At 46.8% G+C, this 18186-nt stretch overlaps 1 protein-coding gene across 5 annotated transcripts in view; it reads left to right on the forward strand.

Moving 5' to 3' along the window:
- Positions 1–18186, forward strand: part of PLXNB1 (plexin B1) — an 83881-nt gene that overhangs the window by 49172 nt on the left and 16523 nt on the right. For all 5 annotated transcript variants that reach the window (XM_074835789.1, XM_074835793.1, XM_074835790.1 and 2 more), the window contains 15 exons: positions 275–407; positions 1096–1252; positions 4096–4204; positions 4298–4406; positions 5012–5869; positions 6303–6428; positions 7517–7639; positions 9701–9794; positions 10194–10360; positions 11370–11521; positions 13383–13488; positions 15134–15270; positions 15890–16066; positions 16246–16414; positions 17534–17776. In XM_074835789.1, coding sequence (XP_074691890.1) covers positions 275–407; positions 1096–1252; positions 4096–4204; positions 4298–4406; positions 5012–5869; positions 6303–6428; positions 7517–7639; positions 9701–9794; positions 10194–10360; positions 11370–11521; positions 13383–13488; positions 15134–15270; positions 15890–16066; positions 16246–16414; positions 17534–17776 — 2860 coding nt within the window. The remainder of the gene's footprint in view (positions 1–274; positions 408–1095; positions 1253–4095; positions 4205–4297; positions 4407–5011; positions 5870–6302; positions 6429–7516; positions 7640–9700; positions 9795–10193; positions 10361–11369; positions 11522–13382; positions 13489–15133; positions 15271–15889; positions 16067–16245; positions 16415–17533; positions 17777–18186) is intronic.

Here is an 18186-nt window from a genome sequence, read left to right on the forward strand (position 1 = left end):
TTCCATGGTTTCTGCCTGCTTTCTGGCTCTGTCTCCCTGTAGAACGCTGTAGGAACTAATTTACAACCCTTGAAGCCCAAAAAGCACCTATCCCTCTATATTTTGGCAACAGTTCATCCTATTATTGACAGTGGTGGGAGGCTGGGATTTCCATGACTTGTGTAGCAACTTCCCCAAGACTCTAGCAAGGCTTGAGGCAGCCAGCTTGGAAGCCACACATGTCCTGCTAGGGCTGCACAGATCTCTCACAGGGCTTCTTGCTTTTTCCCTGCAGGTGCAGCCGTCACTCTGAGTGCTTGCGCTCCAGGTTGAGTGAGCAGTGGCTCTGGAGCTTTAACTCTACACAGCAGTGTCTGTCTGTCCAGTCACTAACTCCAGCCAATATCAGCAGAGAGGAAAAGAGAAATGTGAGTGGAGATGATCCTCTGATGATGCTCAAGCCTGTAGAAAGTCCCCTGCAAACTCTGAGGAGTTGCAAGTCTTCCTGTTGCTTTCAGTAGGGTACTGAATCACTGAGCCTTAAAGCACATGTTGTCTGCCTCATATAAGCTTGGTTGTATCAGGAGATAATTTTATTGTGTTTTCCCATAAAGCTAAATGTCCTTGCCTGCTAAGAGGTATTGTGGAGTATTTGGTGGCTGCTTGGGTGGGGTCCCTCCTTGGCTTAGTATCCCTAAGGTGTCCATGTCCGTGGTTCCACAGTGTTTCTGACACTTGCTGTCAGGAAGATCTGAAAGGAGCTACCCAAAATTATGGCTTCAGTCTGGCATCTGAGAGCTGGCAGAAAAGCTAAGAAGGTGCTACAGTGTTTTGAAGTCTGTCATTGTGTCAGGAGGTGGCAAGAATCTGTCTTTTGCTAGAGACTTGAGCAAAGGGGGAAGTTGCCAATGGCTTGGTGGATGCCAAGTTCAGTTTGGGAACAGCAAGAGATGATGAATGGAACAGTCACTCCTAGAGGCATTATAGGAAATTGGGTGTGTATGTAGATAACTACTTTATGGGGCTCTTACTTTGAAAAAACAGAACCAGAAAATTAGATGAAATAAAGAATGTGGTAGAGGGCAAATTATTTACTGGATATTATTGAATTGGTAGATATTCCTGGCTATCTCGGACTTGCCTTCTCTGCATGAGGAAGAATTTTACTCATGTTACTTTGAAGATTATGAAAGCCCAGCAGTTCTGACAGAGTCAGGAATCATGTGTCCTTCTCCAGATCCCAGCCAAGCACCAGCTCTGTCAACAGGAGCAGGTCAGTGAAATGCTGTAAATGGAGCATGATAGCTCTGATAACATTGTTGGGAGAAAGCATGTTGTAGGTCCATCAGATTGCCAGGATTAACAGCCATGAATGTATGTAGTCTGTTAGCAGGTGTTCATTTCATTCTGTCATAATATCTCTTTGCTTTCTACTTGTGTGTCACACACATCCTGTGCTATTTTGGGCTGTTGCCAAATTCCAATGCCAAATTCTGGTAGTTGGAAAGGAGATCCTGCTTGAAGGGTTGTATGCAAATCTGAGTATGATCTGAAATGCAGTCTAGAGTGGTGGCTGGTTTGGCAGCTTTGTCATAAATCTGGAGAGAGAACTCTCTTAAATACTGCTTTATTATTTAAATCAAGCAAAATGCAAACCTTCTCAAAATCCACGTAGTTGTGAGAGCCTTCTCATGTAAGGAAAGGCAAGAAGAGACTCACAGTCCTTAAAGTTGGAAATGAATCCACAATGCAACATAACTTCAGAAAATATATAGTCAGCCTTCTATTACTGTAACAATAACTGGATGAGTATTGCTAATTGGCCACTCTAAAGAACCTGGAAAAGTTCTCAGTTTATAGGATTTGCTTTGGATTTTACCCAGCCCGTCAGTGTGAGCTCTGATGAGCTGATCTCTTTAAAGAGCTTGTTCATGTGAAGTAAAAGGCAGGTGCCAGTTGGGAAGCATTCCACACAATCCACCTCAATGGCTAAACAGATTTTCCATGCAAGTATGCAGCTGGCTAATAGGTCTGAAGCAATCTCCATGGATATAACGTGACGGCAGAACCCAGCTAACACACTCATTCAATCTCAAACTCCTTCATTTTCAGTATTATTTACAATATTATATCTGGCTTTCATACTGCTTTAGTCTGGAACAAACTGACCGGGTCTCCGTTCAGGGTGGTCAGGCACAGAGGGCTTCATGCACTGCCACTACAGGCAGAGAGGGCAGGATTGGCTTCCCTGTGTAGTTTTGCAAATGTGGGCCTGAATTTAAGCACAGTTGTGAAAATCAGTGTAGATAAAGCCACAGTCTAGTTCTCATTGTTCCAGGCTTCAGATATTTTTACTGACTCCTTTGTAAGTCAGTCTTGCTTTTATTTCAGGGCTCCATAGATGCTTTACTTATGTTGCTTTAATACCACATCTCTGAGGCTTAACAAGTCGCTTCTGTTTTCTAGCCTAAACTTGCTCATGGATGGCTTGTGTCCGTTTGATCTATTTGTGTTGTCCTTTTGCTTCCACAGCTCTTATCCCACTCGGGGAACTATGGCCAGGCATTGTTAGCACAGAGTTTTGCCGTGTCAACTGTGCCAATTTTTGTGTTCTTTCGGTACTCAGACTTCCTTTCACTGTATTGCTAGCTCTTCTCTACACGGCTTCTGTGTTCTGCTAAGATGAATTTGAAGCTGGTAACCAGAATCATACACTGTTTTCTGAGGTCTCATCAGGTCTCTAGATACCAGCACTTTTCTATTCCTACTTACAATACTTTTCTCAGCTCACTAAAATATTTGCCTTTTTTCCAGCTTTGTTTTAAAAGTTGCCTACCAGCTCATCTCTCACTTTAAGCTGTTGAGCTCCAAGTTGATAGCAGAAACTCTTGCTCTCAATTCACAAGTGCTCGACCTCATCTTCTGTACTGTTGAACAGCATTATTGGCAGTCATGGGAAATAATGACCTTTTGGGAGAAAGGAATATTTATAAATATGGTGTCATAACCCTGAAATCCTGGAAGGTGTTAGCCCTTCCACCACTGCCAAATCAATCACCTCTGTGACAGTGACGGGAGTTGACAGGACTGCAGTGACTCCTGCCTCCAGCTGCATATGATACCCTTGTTTTCTCCTAATTGTGGGTTTTCACACACACCTCATCGTCGGCTGTTTTACCTGCATACTGCTTTGCTTGTCATCCTATCAGAAACTCAGCTTAGGCCTGACTGATCTTTCACCAGACAAGTTAATTGTTTTGTTGTGAATAGAGCTTGCTTGCAAGAGGAGCTCTGAATTCTGCGAGAGGAACAATGGACAAGCTTCTTGTTTTTATAGCAAACTGTCTTGGAGAAATGGCAGCTTCTGGAGTTGAGCAGAGCATGCAGTATGTTCCCATTGTTTGGAGAACTAATACCCAACTCTAGAGTTGGGGGCATTTGTCTGAAACAAGATCAATTAGCTGGTTTAGTACTGTCATATGCAAAATATCTCTTTCAGGCTCGTGCTATCAGCTGCAGTAAGTTTTGACCATCTCTGCAGCTGTTTGGTCTATCCGAAAACAGTGATAGTCTCTTCCCAAAGAGAGTTGGGCTATCCTGAGGCTTGTAGTTGACATGAGGTCTGGATTCAAAGCAGATAAGCCTTCAGTCATTGCTAGTGAGATTACAAGTCTTATAAACCTTTTCACTGACTCACTTAGTCTGGACATAGAACAAAGCTCTCAAGGTGAAGGCAGTATGTGAAGGATACGTCAGTTCTAAGGGTTTGGTTTGCCTTTGGATAACAAAAGAAGACAATCAGCTTTGAGCCTGGAATGTTATGTCTTCCTCTAATACAGAGATGACAGTGGAATTATAGCAGATAAAGACAGAGGGATCCTGAGACTAGTCTTCCTTCCCATGGGTTGGAAAGAGTTGTCATAAACTACTCCTGACAAACTTGTCCAACGTGTTTTTAGTGTCCATAGAGTAATCCAGTGATTGAGATGCTAGAAGCACGGAGGGGAATCTGTCTTTGTGTTTGACAGTCTTTTTCCTAAAGCATCCTGTGTCTCTTAACAGTATGGCAGACTTATAGTGGCTCCATTTCTAAGAAATTTTTATTTTCATTTTCAGATCATGTCACCATAAAGCTCGTAGTGCGTTTCCATGACATCTTCATTGCTTCTGTGGACTTCTCTTTCTATGACTGTGCTGCAGTGGCCCTGCTGTGGAAATCGGCACCGTGAGCACCTGCTTTTTCTTGTCTGTAGTTATAGGGAGGGTGGCTGTCCCTTCCTGGGTCATTTTAGCAGCTGCTTTTCTATCATTGTTCCAGGTGCCAGAAGTGTGTGAGCAGTCTCTGGGGATGTAACTGGTGCATCCAGCAACACCTCTGCACCCACAAAGCAGCCTGTGAAGAAGGAACCATTATCTACAATGAAAGGGTGCGTCTCCTACTCAGTCCTAGTCCTATGTGCTATAACAGCCTCAGCGAGTTGCAGTGAGTCAGATCTCAGGTAAAATTGCAGCTGTTGGGCACATCAAGCAAGGAGGGAAGCTGTTGGAGCAACACAAGGCTCTGTGTCCCCAGTGTTACAAGGCCTTGCTAGGTTTCTGAGGAAGTGCCATCAGAGGAAGCAGGTCACCCTTCTCCTGGGGTTATCCAGCCTGTGTTTTCAAAGCAAGGGACAAGAGCAAGCTGGCAGGGACGCTGCAAGTGGGGAGTTGGAACAGATGCCCAGTTTGTGGCTGCCACAGATGGCCTTGTAGTTTTGTGGGGGATGAAGGCAGGCAGACCTCCCTCTGAGCGGAGACAAGCGCAGGCATCTGTGGGAATAAGGAATGTTGCTGGATCTTCTGTGCTGTGACCATTCCCCAGTCCCATCCCAAGACAAGGTGGCACGAGATGCAGCTCTCATTGAAATCCAGAGGGTGAAGCAACCTCTTGTGAACACTGCTATGGGAAGTAATATGGAGTGCTTTTCTGCTTGGGTTTTATTCTCTTCAGTTTCTTTCTCTCTTCTCACCCCACCACATTGTTTTTCTCTAGGCCCAGATCCCAACCTCAAGTGTGTTTCCTTCTTCAGCAGCTCCCCTCACCAAGTCCTCTACCACAGCCCCAACCACAGCCACAAAACCCATCACTCCTCCCGTGCGTGTGGTACCGAGCACGGTGCCCCTTACAGAGCCCAACCCCATCACGTTCTCCACAGCCTCGGATACGACAACTGAGCCTACAGAAACTCTCAGCTATACCTACCTGACTCTTTCAACTGAAGCAGCCTCTCTCCAGGCTGTCACAGAATCCCCTCTACCACCACCAGCAGACAAACCTGCTGTCACTGTGCCAGAGACAACTTCTCCTGCTGCATCTGTCCTCACCAGTCCATCCAAAAACCTGGATGACGCAGCCTTGCCCACTGAAGAGCCAGCCACAGCCCAGGAGCCACGGCACACCGACCCTCCCACCACCCCAGGGGGTAGCCCTCTGCACACGTCTGCAGCAGCAGCAACACCTTCCCCTCATGTCACCAGTTTCAAGTGGCCTTCAAGTTCTTTTCCTACCACAGAGGCACTGACATCTGCCATCCCATCTCCCCAAACCCCCAGCCAGGTGCCGGGGGACCCTGCTGCCTCTGATGACTCTCCCGGATTGCTGGGAACTGAACTACCTGTTTCAGAGCTCCCATCATCAGCTCCTCCAGACTGGGTGCTGGAGGAAGGCACAGAGCTCCAGGACACGGAGGACTGGATGGATTTGCAGGCTGAGAATGACACATCTCCCTTCTCAGCTTCTACTCTTCTGTCGGGTGATGGTGATTCTTCAGAGAGGGATGTCCCTGACTTTCCCAGGATCCTCTACCCTGATCTCGACTATCAGTACGATGCCCCTGAGTTTTGGGAGGAAGTAAGTTGCTGGGCTTTGGAATTCACGGTCTGAGGCTGTAACACTTTTTAATTTTCATACAGATTGCTGGTCTGGTATTTGAGCACACAGGAGAGGTTGTGCCCTCTGAAGGTGGAGAAGCCAATCTCTGTAATGTGCAGATTGAGAAGGGGCAGCTTGAGGAAGAAAAATGTGTGTGAGGTTCCTGGGTCTTGTAGAAACGGCCTGAAGGCAGCAGCAAGGTGGCAGCCGCTGTGATGTCCAGCATACTCACAGCTTTCTGCTGTTCACCTCTTATGGGCTCTTGCCTTGCTTTCTTGTAACTTCATGATAAAGAAGCCCAGCCGTGTCTTCGTTCACGCAGGGCTTGTTTCTCTGTTGGCATGTTAGGCTTTGATTCTCTGTATCAGATCCATGGAGGTCTCTTTCTCTAAAGACCTGTGTTTGTTTTCAGAACGAAGAGTTCAGCTGGGGTCCAGATGCGTGTCCCTGTGTGCAGGGAATCCAGGGATCTTCGTTGTTTCCGGTCAACGTGGCAAGGAAGATAACCCTGCTGGGAAAGAACTTCCACCTCTATCAGGTAGTCAGCTCAACGCCATTAGCATTGAGAAACTGCATTGATGCAGAGCACTGTTTGGGCTGCTAAAAATACATGTAAGACAGTTGTGGCTCTGCCTAGGTTTCTCCTGTTTGCAGAAAACCTAGAGGAATGACCTACTTCTGTGAATAAAGAATTACATAGCTGGATTTATTGGTGGGTAGGAGGCCATCTAGAGAAGGGGAGAGTACAGGTGTGCATCAACCTTCTGGAGAAGATCTGCATGTGTTTGGATTAAATTGCACCTGTGCTGCACTGTAGATGATAGTTCTTGGAATAACTTCCTGCTGAATCTCTGCTGATTGTTTGTGTCTCCATCAGCTAAAGATAAGCCATCTGTTCCCTTTCCTTCCTGGCATGCTCCTGTTAATGTCGCTATTCCTGTCGTACCTGAAACTTCTGCAGTGGGGAAAACCACCCTTGAAAGCTATGTTTCTTGGGTGTGCCTCTGATAAAAATTCTCTTTGCTTCTCAAGACAGAAGACTGATTTAGTAACCTTTTACAAACAACCACCTCGGAACATGCAGCCCACAGACTAATTGTTACTTTATATGTTAAACCTGATATACTGCACTCCTCAGAGGAGCAGAGCTGCTTACAAATGCATATCCATCCTTTTTTTATAGGAAGTGTCTAAGCAATTCAGTGGAAGATTTACAGAAAAGAGAGAGGAAAAATACACAGTGTTTTTTGAGATGCACTGCCCTAATCTGTGGACTCCACTCTTCATTTCTAAGCTAATGTTTCACAGAGATACACAGGCATAACCAGTCTCAATGGTTTTTCTTTAATTCCTCCTCCTGTGCTGAGTTCTCACCACACTGACATACACGTGCTCCCTTCTAGGTGTTTTGCTTTGAGTTGGTTTACCTTTCATACATGGAGGCAGTGACAGCATAGAGAGCCCTTCAATATAGCATAGAGTTGGCATAACAAAGGGAATGAGAGGAGCTCGCTGCTTGCCCAGTAAGTGGCTTGATAAAAGGTACTGGGGAGGCAGGAGTACGCTGTCCCGTAGCAGGAAGCTCCATATAGTTGAGAAATGGTGCCATGTGTATCTTCTCTGCAGGACCAGCAGTGGGACTATGAGTGTGTCCTGAATTTGGAGGGGAGGACAGTGGTGATGGATGCTTATGTGGAAGGAGAAGAAACAAACCAGTCCCTCTGTTATATCACCTGCCAGATGAACCAGGTGAGTGCTTGGAATACGATGCCAGTTCAGAGTTCACACTGCTGCTGGTTTTGCTCACTAAAACAGCAGGCTGGAAGGCAAACTCTTCGGGGGTGTTCTGGTTTCGGCTGGGATAGGATAAACACTACTGGTCAACAGCTAAAAACATCTGTGTATTATCAACATTATTCTGATACTAAATCCCAAAACACAACACTATACTAGCCACTAGGAAGAAAATTAACGAAGTCAAGGATTTTTCAGCTTCTCATGTCCTGTCAGTAAGAAGGCTGGAGGGGCATAAGAAGTTGGGAGGGGATACAACTAGGACAGCTGACCCAAAGTGGCCAAAGGAATATTCCAGACCATATGATGTCATGCCCAGTATGTAAACTGGGGGGAGTTGGCTGGGAGGAGTGGATTGCTGCTCAGGGACTGGCTGAGCATCAGTCAGCAGGTGGTGAGCAATTGAGTTGTGCATCACTTGTCTGTCTTGGCTTTTATTTCACTCGCTTTTTGTTATCTTCCTTTTTATTACAATTAGTATTATTGCTACAACTATATTTTTATTTCAATTATTAAACGTTTTTTATCTCAACCTATGAGTTTTACTTGTTTTCGATTCTCCTCCCCATCCCATCCTGAGGGAGAGGAGTGAGCGAGCATCTGCATGGTGCTTAGCTGCTGGCTGGGGTGAAACCACCAGGAGAAAAGAGCATATTTTGCAAAAATATTTGTAGAATATTTAGCAGTATGGGGCCCTCATCTGCGATGCTGCTGCCTGACAGTACTGGTATCTTCAACGTAGAGAAAGATTGCACCGTCTGAGCTACACGACCCGTTGCTGCATTTGCAGTAGTACAAGATGATGCCATCTCTGAATCACCACTCATTGCAACCTGCCAGGACAGTGCCACTTCTGCTTTAGCTCGAGGCACTGTTGTTCGTGGTTTTCTGGATTGTGACTTCTGTGAGGGTGGTTCTTTTGTGAAAAGAAAAATGTTATCGATACCTGTTTTGTTCTTAGTGATGGAAGCTAGCCGGGGATGGTAAGATTAACAGGCAAAATTAAAACAGCCATGTACATTTCTGGATGATGTGTGGATTTTGCTTAGGGCAAGATTTGCAAGCAGTGGTGACATTTTTGGTTCACAAACTTGTATAGTTAAGGGAGAGGAACAATGTAGGCTGTCATGCACACGAGTCCTGCAGACCAATTGCAATCCTCCATCTTCAGCTCTACTGAAATGGCAGAAGTGCCAGCTTGAGCAGTTGGCTTGCAGATGGGAATTAGCCATTTAGAAATTCAGTTAGGAAGTTAGATAAGTATTGTGAGCACACATACATTTTCAGTGTTCATCCTAGTGAACCAATGCTGCTTTTTCTAGATCAGAACTGTGACTGTGTGAACCAGTGAGGACAGGCCTGTGCTGCCACTGCCCCAGCTAATGCTGCCTTGGCGGCATTCACAGGAAGCCCTGTGTAGGCTGTATGTGCCGGTGCACTTTGCAGGATGGATGCTGGTCCTTTTTACCTACTCAGCTGGCTTGTTTGTGCCTCTATTAAGACCTTGATGGTCTTTGTGGGCCCCTCCAAAAAGGCCATTGAATGACTCGAGCGTGTCCAGAGAAGGGCAACGAAGCTGGTGCAGGGTCTGGAGCACAGGTGTGATGGGGAGCAGCTGAGGGAACTGGGGGGGTTTAGTCTGGAGAAGAGGAGGCTGAGGGGAGACCTCCTGGCCCTCTACAACTGCCTGAAAGGAGGGTGCAGAGAGGGGGGATGAGTCTCTTGAGCCAAGGAACAAGCGCCAGGACAAGAGGGAATGGCCTCAAGCTGTGCCAGGGCAGGGTCAGACTGGCTCTTAGGAAGGATTTCTTTGCAGAAGGGGTTGTTGGGCGTTGGAATGGGCTGCCCAGGGCAGGGGGGGAGTCCCCATCCCTGGAGGGGTTGAAGAGTCGGGTTGACCCAGCGCTGAGGGATCTGGTGGAGTTGAGAACGGTCAGTGTGAGGTTCATGGTTGGACTGAAGGATCTTCAAGGTCTTTCCCAACCTTGATGATTCTGTGGTTCTGTGTCTTTGCAGTACAGTTACACAGCGCCCCAACTCGAATTCAACGCTGTGGTGTTTGTGCAGAGGCGACAACACCTTCGAGTGGACAGTGCTGCAGATCTTCACGGTAGGAATGCAACACCTCCCCGGCAGAAAGACAGCAGATGCAATGGAAGAGGATTGAGAAATTCTCAGATGAGGCTTTTTGCACCTGTAGTAGTCCTATCACAGGGAAACATACAGCCTCGTTTCTGTTGCTTGTCACGGGGGAGGGAGAAGAGGGTTCTGTGCAAGATGCCAGGTTACTGGATTATTCTGTGCCTTAGGGGATGTTCAGGGAGGTGGTGGAGTCCCCATCCCTGGAGGTGTTTAAGAGTCAGGTTGACATAGCACTTAGGGATATGGTGTAGTTGGAAACTGTCAGTGCTAGGTTAACGGTTGGACTAGATGATCTTCAAGGTCCTTTCCAACCTAGATGATTCTGTGATTCTGTTTGTAGATGCCTCTGAATTTTTCTCCTTTGCAGTGACTTTTTACAACTGCTCTGTGGGACACACTGATTGTAGCCGCTGCCAAACAGCTGACTCAAAGTACAACTGTGTATGGTGTGGAGGTGACAACCCCAGCTGTATCTTCAGGGGCTCCTGCAAGGAAGAGATAGAAGACCTGTGTCCGGCACCTCTCATTCACTCTGTGAGTAACTTGCTAGTGTACTGCACCTGGGGCAAGGAGGGCTCCATTCTCCATTGAAATCAAAGGGCAGCAACAGTGCAGCTTCAGGCCATCTGGAGAGCAAGTTAATCCTATTCTACTGTGATCCCTCGGTGTGAGGATGCTAGACTTTTATGCTGGGCTTTCAGTTTGCTGATAGAGAACAGTGGGGAAAGATGCGTTTGTATCTCGTGAGCTGAAACTGGCACACTAGAAGGAGCAAAATCATTCAGGAGCTGGGAAACGGTCCACAGATTGGATCCTCCAACTGTCCTGAGCCAGACCCTGAAACAGGTTGGCCCTGGGGCAAAGGAGGGTAAGACCTAATGATAATGGCCCAGCAAGGATGGGAAAGGCATGACAGGTTATTGGAATTAATTATTTTTGTCTGTTTATTTTAAATGTTTCTTGCTAACTGCCACATGACAAGTGTCTGTAGCCATGTGTCCCTTTTGCTGTCAGCTTGTCCTCCCTCCAGTGGCACACAACATCCATGTGCTGCATCTTGTCTTAGTTTATCTTGGATGCTGCTCAGGGACGGAGCTTTGACGTTTGTGCAGCATGCAATTCATTGTCGTACTGATGCTGAGGGGGGAATGGTGCTTGCTGCTTCAATACTAGTAACATGTATTGGCTTGTGCATTCCCACTCTTCAGCAGAAATGGCCTATGGAGTGGTCAGCGTGTTGATGAGAAGGCAAAGCAGGGCAGTCCTTGCCTTAGGAGTCTATAGTGGATTATCACTTGTAGGGGGGACTGCTGGCAACAGTGAGGTATGGGAAAGAAGGCTCCGACTGTGCTGTTCTTTATGGCCTTTCTTTTGATGAGGGTGCAACCTGGTACTAGTCCAAGCCAGTAAAAGTCCACAGCAGTGACCCGACCAGGCAGAGTTTGTAATGGGGCAGTTGAAGGGCCCTGTGCTGTAGATCAGTTGCCAGACTGCAGAGGTCTGAGATACTGTGACATTTACACATGCGCGGATGTCTTTGCAGGTGTACCCCCTGTCTGGACCAGTGGAAGGTGGCACTAGAATCACCATCACTGGCTCAAACCTCGGGCAGAAACATCAAGACATTGCAGAAACTGTCACTGTTGCAGGAATTCCCTGTGCCGTAGATGCTCAAGAGTATGAGATCTCTAGCAGGTAGAGTATCTGTGAAACCACCTCCCAGGGGCAGGCGCTGGCTTTTCCCTTGGCTGCTGACACCAGCCTCAGATGTCGTTGCCTTTGCTGTAGTAGATATTGAGCCTTGCCCGTTCCCCAGGGAGTGCCCTTGAGTCAGGTCACTGATTAGTTACTCAGGCAGTGACCTTGGGAGAGAGAAGGTTGTGTACGAGGTGATACAACCAGCGCTGCTGTATCCCGACCACGCTGCCAGCCAGGTCAGGGAGTCACAGGCTCAGAACCGTGTGGTTTCGTGGGTGTCTCTCCCAGTCACAGGGTGATTTCGGAAAGCAAAGGGCTTGGCTTGTGCAAGCATCACTGCTAGGAAAATATCCTGACCGTGTTAACACAGGGTGAGGATGGAAACGTGTGGTTGGAGGTACGGCACAGATTTTTCCCTCTGCTTGAGTGGGCACACCCTTAGACTGTTGTTCTTGCCAGCCAGACTTCCACCTCCCAGGAACAAACACAGTGAAAGGACTCTCAACCAGGGACAGACCATGGAGTCCTGGTGGGCCCCATGTCACTCTTCTGGTGGCTGGGAGTGCCTGGCAGGTCACACAGTGCTTGTAAAAATAGTGCCTAAGAGGAGGATGAGAAGCAGAAAGACCTGACCTGCTGAATCCAGCTAATGTCAGTGATAGAGAACTGGGTAGCTGCTGTGTCTGGCCAAGGCAGGACCATCTAACAAGGCAGTGTAGTGAGAGGTGTGACTGGGGGGTAGCTAGGAAGCAAGGAGAAAGGAATATTTATGTAGTTGGCCTGTGTCAGGGCAGGTAGGTGGGAGCCTTGGACAAGGGAGGGAGAGGAGCCAAGCAACCAGCAGGAGAAGAAGAGAGCAATTGTGAGTAAACTCTCATCAGAGCTGTCACAAACCCATTTTTCCATTCCATGGTAGCAGTAGTTGTAGCACCCTTCCCTCTGGGAGCCAGGTAAGATCCTGCTGGGAAATGGCCTGCTGTGTTGAGCAGTGTTGTCCTGTCTGTGCGCCTTGTTTGTCTGGATCCATCTGCTTTCTGTTTTCATCCTAGAGTTAGAGCATAATCTTTCTGGGGTTAGCACTGTCTTTGTTCTGTATCTGTAAATCACCTGGCATCACAGGGTCCTGGCTTGGGACTGTGCTGCCCAAGTTCAAATTCCTGAGCCTTTTTGGTTGAGGGGATATAGCTGTGAACCTGGAACCAACTCCTGAGCAAGGCCCAGACAAAATTAATCTCCTACTGTGTAGGAAGGCTGGGAAGTCTCCTGCAGAGTAGTTTTTCTGTTAGCAGGTCAGTGCTGTAACATGGGATTCCTTGCTGCCCTGTTCTAAGTACAACCTGGCTTTTCACTTTGTCAGCATCTCCCATACCAAATTATAGCTGGAAAAAGAGCTGGGAAGAATGGGGGGGGCAGATCAGGGGAACTGGTTGGGCCCAGAGGCCACTGGATGAAGACCAGTGCCAGATAAACCTACAGTCTTGAGTTTTCTTCTTCATCAGACGCAGCGCTGTGTGGATTGACCCGCTGCTAGCCTGGATGTGACTGATTGGATCAGCTCTGGGCAGTAGCAGAGTTCTTGACCTCCTCATGTATCTGTGATACAGTGGGCTTCATCCTGTCTGTCCCAGAAGGAGTAATTTTGGATAGGATGGGCCTGCTTGGAAGTGCCCCCTGCTTTTTTCTGCTGCACCTAGTCCAGCTTTTAAAGGTGTTTCTCAATGTTTGGTTGTATATTGTAAGCATGTGATAAGGCTGAAAGAAGGGAGCTGTGGTTGCTAGATGGTTGTAGGACATGATGCGATGGATGCAGCTCATCTGCTCTTCCACGGTGTGACACTGTTCTTGGATTGCCCTGCAGCATCGTATGCGTCACTGGCGGGAGCTGGACGGAGAGATTTGGGCACATTGTGGTGGAAGTGCCAGGAGGAGGACGTGGAGTTTCTGGGCATATTTTCACCTATCAGGTAACGTAACTATTGCTTCTTTAATACCTCTCCCCGTTCTTCCAGTATCTCTGCCAAATGGCTGTCTATTGCATGAACTTAATGGACTCTACCAGGTGCTTGCTGCTGGTATTTTTACCTGATTTTTCTGGAGGTTGTGTTGGGTGGTGGTTTTGGGGGTGTTTTGTTTTGCTTCTTTCTCCCCACCGCCTTAGATTATAAGAACAGCTGTACTGGGTAATATTAAAGATTCTGTAGTCTAGTGATTTTTATTTTTTTTTTTTTACAATGGTAACTAGTAAACATTTAAAGAAAGAGGAAAAATACAGGGTACGCTTCTGATTTAGAGACTTTTTTTAATTGATCACTTAACATCTTACCAAGACTTCTGACTTCTATTAATTTGCAAATTGCTGCTTGAACACACTTAGCTTCTGACCTTCAGCAGCTAGTGGCAATAAGTCCTGTGCATTATATGGAGAAATGTTTCCTATTGTTTTTAAAACACATTTCTAATTACTTGTAAGTTGCATGGCAAGGATGAAAATTGAATAATTGTATCTAAAAACTACTTAAATATTATTTCCTAGTTGCTGGCTTTAAGATATCAAAGTTATGTACCTAGTTCCATGTCTCCCTCTCCCATGGAAGGGGAAAGAGATACCTGAAAAGTCTTAGGCTATTCCATTTTTGGCTGTATAGAACCGTTTTATATACTGGATTATGCTTGTTGCTCTTCTCTGGATTTTGGTTCTGTTATCACCATTTTGAGACAGGGTGATGAGATCTGCATACTGAGGTTCAAGATGTGAGTGCAAAAGGAATTTTTACTGTGGCCTAAAAGTCTTTTTTCTTAATTCCCAGTAATTCCTACCACTTGGTGTGTGTTTGTTGAGATCTGTGCTTACAGCCGGTAGAGTTGTTGTAGGTACCAAGGCACTCTGGAATGGGCAGGAGCTATTTCGAACCTCACAACTGTGTACTTATGGTTGGGTTGGTTTTTTGCTGTAGTCTCCCTGCTCCTTCTCACTTTGTGTATCTTGCTCTTCATTTATCAGCAGTGACTCACTTGTGCCACTCTGCCTGCTTCCCCTAAATTTTGCTGCAGCTCCTTAGTGGTACTAAGTTTTTGTTACTCTGAATAATTTTATCAAATTTCATTTCCCCTTTACAGGTCACCTTACAAGTATGTTTGACAGCACATGTCTCAACATAAATTCTTAGGGCTCCCTGCTGGTAATCTCCTCATCTACTAGACAAACAGACAATTTATTTGCTACCTTGTTTTTCCTAACCTGAGTTATTAATCCAGTTACTGATCAGAACAATCTCTTTGAATGGTTAATCCTAGGGTTTGCATGTGAGGCCCACAGCTCTGCTGTTTGCAGCATCCATCTCCCCTTAGCAGTCCGTGGAAAGTCTGTTCCCCAGTTCCTGGTTCTTGCTGGTGTTGATTGATCACTCCTCTGTTGCCTTTGCTCCATAAGCTGCTGGGCCCTAGCTGAGGCCTGTCTGTGATTGGGATCTATAGCTTCTATTTTCAGAGCACTGGAGGACACTGAACATGTTCTGCTGTTTTATTTTCTTGCCTTATCTTTTGAGGTCCTTATCACTCACCTCCTTTTTTCCTTTTTTTTTTTTTTTCTCCCCCCCCCTCCTCTTCTAGAACCCAGAGCTGAAATCCATTGTTCCAACTCAGGGCCCCAAAGCGGGAGGAACCTGCCTCACCCTTCTGGGCTCAAAGCTGCTGACGGGGCATCCTAGTGAGATCAGTGTCCTGCTTGGAGACCTCCCTTGCCACATGTAAGATCCGAGCCTGCCGATGTGCTGGCTGTGCGCTGCCCCGTGTCCTTCCCAGAGCCCTGCAGGGCGTGCTGCTGCCTGGCTCAGCCCTTTCATACAGGCTGTTGGAGCTCTGCTCACTTCTGCTCAAGGAGATCCTCCCCTTGAGGGTCACAGCAGCAACCTTGACCATCTTACATCCCTGCCTGTGTTCCCTTGGATGTGAACAGTGCTGCGTGGCCTCTGTTCTGCCCATCTCTTGACAGGACTATACCCCATGCTGCCAGGTCTGCTTCTGCTGATGGGGGACTGCAGTTGGCTCTGGCAGACTGACACTAAGAGCTGCTTGTTCTCGTGCACCCAGGGACACATACACCTGACAGCATGTGCCTTGGTAGTGTGCTTCCAGTCTTTTCAGTCTGGACAGTGGCTGTACCTGCTTTTTGTCCACATGCTGCTCACTGACAACTGCCCAGCAATTATTGCTGGCTTAGATAAGGCACAAGACTTTCCAGCACTAAATTTAAGAAAATACCAGAAGAAGTTTGCAGACTGTCTGCAAAGAGCAAGGCATAATACTATCAAATCTGTCTCTGAAGTGGCCGTGTTAATCCCTTGTTCTCTCTTCTGTCTCTCCAAGCCTCTCCGAGATGACGGAGGATCAGTTGGCGTGTCAGACGAGTCCCAGCAATGTATCCACAGAACTCCCAGTGACTATCAAATACGGGGACCGAGAGCGGAGACTGGAAGGATCCCTCTTCAGATATACTCTGGATCCCAACATCACTTTTGCAGAGCCACCTAAAAGCTTCCTCAGGTAGAAAGACTGACTGCACCTTCCCCAGGGCTGTGTGCTGAGGGAGGTTCTACAGCACCACCAGCTGTCTGAGTTGCACTTTGGATTAAAGCCAGGCTTGTAGGAATGAGCATAAGCAGAAGGGTGGGAGCGTGGGCAAGACAGAGCTAACAAATAATAGGTTTATTTTTCTTTTTCAGTGGAGGGAGAGTGCTCAGAGTTCATGGATACAACTTGGATGTTGTACAGAAACCGAAGATCCGAGTTACAGTTTCTCCTTCTGAACGCCGGCGCCGAGGACTGGGACGATGGCGCAGAATCATCCCGGACACCGAGTGCCCTGAGGACGCTCTGTGCAGCATCCAGCAGGTAGCGTGGCCCCGTGCTCGGTGGAGCTGAGGGTGCATGAGGTGCTCTGGAGAGGTGGCCTTCCTTCCCTAGGGCTTTTCCCCCCACTTGCTGTTACCTACTTGGATTGTACCAACAGTCTTGGCTGAGTGGAAGTGTTCTCTGCCAGACTGAGAGGTTAAGTGCTTTCACAAATGTTTCCATGAGTTTGGGTCTGCTTCTGCTTAGAGATGTGCAGGACTTGCGTTGGGGGACAGAAACAGCAGGGCAGTGTGGAGAACAAATCTGTAGCTGAGCTAGAGAGCTTGTGTGGCTCAGTGTGGCCATGCTCCAGACTCTTGCTTTTGCATAGTTCAGTCCACCTCTATAGCCCCTGGGCTCTCTCTGAGGTACAAAACCAGGCAGAGTTCAGTAAAATTACCAGTTCCACCAACATTTTCTGCTCTCCTGCTGCCAGTGTCCTGAGTTGGATCAGTACAGAGGTATTGATGTGATTATCAAGGTCACAGTGCGTAGCAGAATTTGTAGAGGTAGAGGGTGTTTGACAGGCAAAGTACAAGAAGGATTTGCATTATTAGTGCAAATGACAGAGGGCTTCCTGTACATAAACTGGGAGAATATGCTCCTGATGCACATGCATCAATAATAGCTGGTTTTGCCCATGTTCTTAGGAAGGAATTTGTGGCTGTAGGGGAGAAGACAAAAATTTGACTCGTAATACTTTCACCAAATGTATAAAATATGTCCAACAGACAAAGGAACACTTTTTACAGAAGCATTCAGGCTAGGAAATCAGCCTTGTGATGAATGGATTTGGTCCCACTCTGTCAGAACAGGGAGATCTAAAGCTGATGTCTCTCCAGAATTTGCTGCCAGGGGAATGTCAGAGCTGATTCCCACTGCTGAGACCTGGGTACTTGCAACAAAACCAGTGTTATGAAAACTCACTTTAGAGGAACATGGGGAATTCCTCAGATCTTGGATTTTTCCCTCTACAATTAAGCAGAGTTCCTCTGGCATTGCTCCAGATAAGAGGAATGCAGACTGGCCCCAGATTGCTCAGGGTTAGGAAGTATTGCAAAGCTGCCAGAGAGGCGTTAGTGTTTCACTACTGACGCTTTTTTTGCCTTTCACATTTAGTTTGAAGAACCATGTCTTGTTAACTCCTCCTACCTGATTCTCTGCAAAACTCCAGCCATTAACCTGCTGTTGCGGAGTGTCCATATCAAACTGGAATTTATTCTGGATAATTTGAGCTTTGATTTCAACTCATTGCATCCCATGCCCTTCTCTTATGAAGTCAACCCCATCCTAAAACCACTGAATGCTGAAGATCCTGCCAAACCGTATCGTCACAAGCCAGGAAGCGTCATCTCTGTGGAGGTAACACAAAAACTAGTTGGAAGTAATGTTCCTCATAAAAAGTTGTTTCTAACCAGAGTGTTTATATTGGTATCATGCAGCATCCAAAGTTTTAAAGCATCTGACAGGCTTACAGCCAGTCACAGCACATCTACTTTGGCCTATGAGTAAAGGTACATAAGAAGAGGGAAAACAATGCATCAAAAAGCCTCTTAAGCCCATAAATCATAGTTAAGGGCTTCACAGGGCTTGTGGGAACTGCTGTGCTTTTTTATTTTTAATTCTAATAAACTACTTGTATATGAGATACTAGTACTAAATAAATCCCACACCCTATTCTCAGCTGCTGGCTTTTTCATAACTTCTTAAGATTCCTCTAGAAGTAACTTAGGAGTAAAAGAATCTTGACAGTAGGGAAGACCTGTTACTAG

The sequence above is a fragment of the Strix aluco genome, chromosome 11 (assembly GCF_031877795.1).
Source record: "Strix aluco isolate bStrAlu1 chromosome 11, bStrAlu1.hap1, whole genome shotgun sequence".
In the NCBI taxonomy this organism is placed as follows: Eukaryota; Metazoa; Chordata; class Aves; order Strigiformes; family Strigidae; genus Strix; species Strix aluco.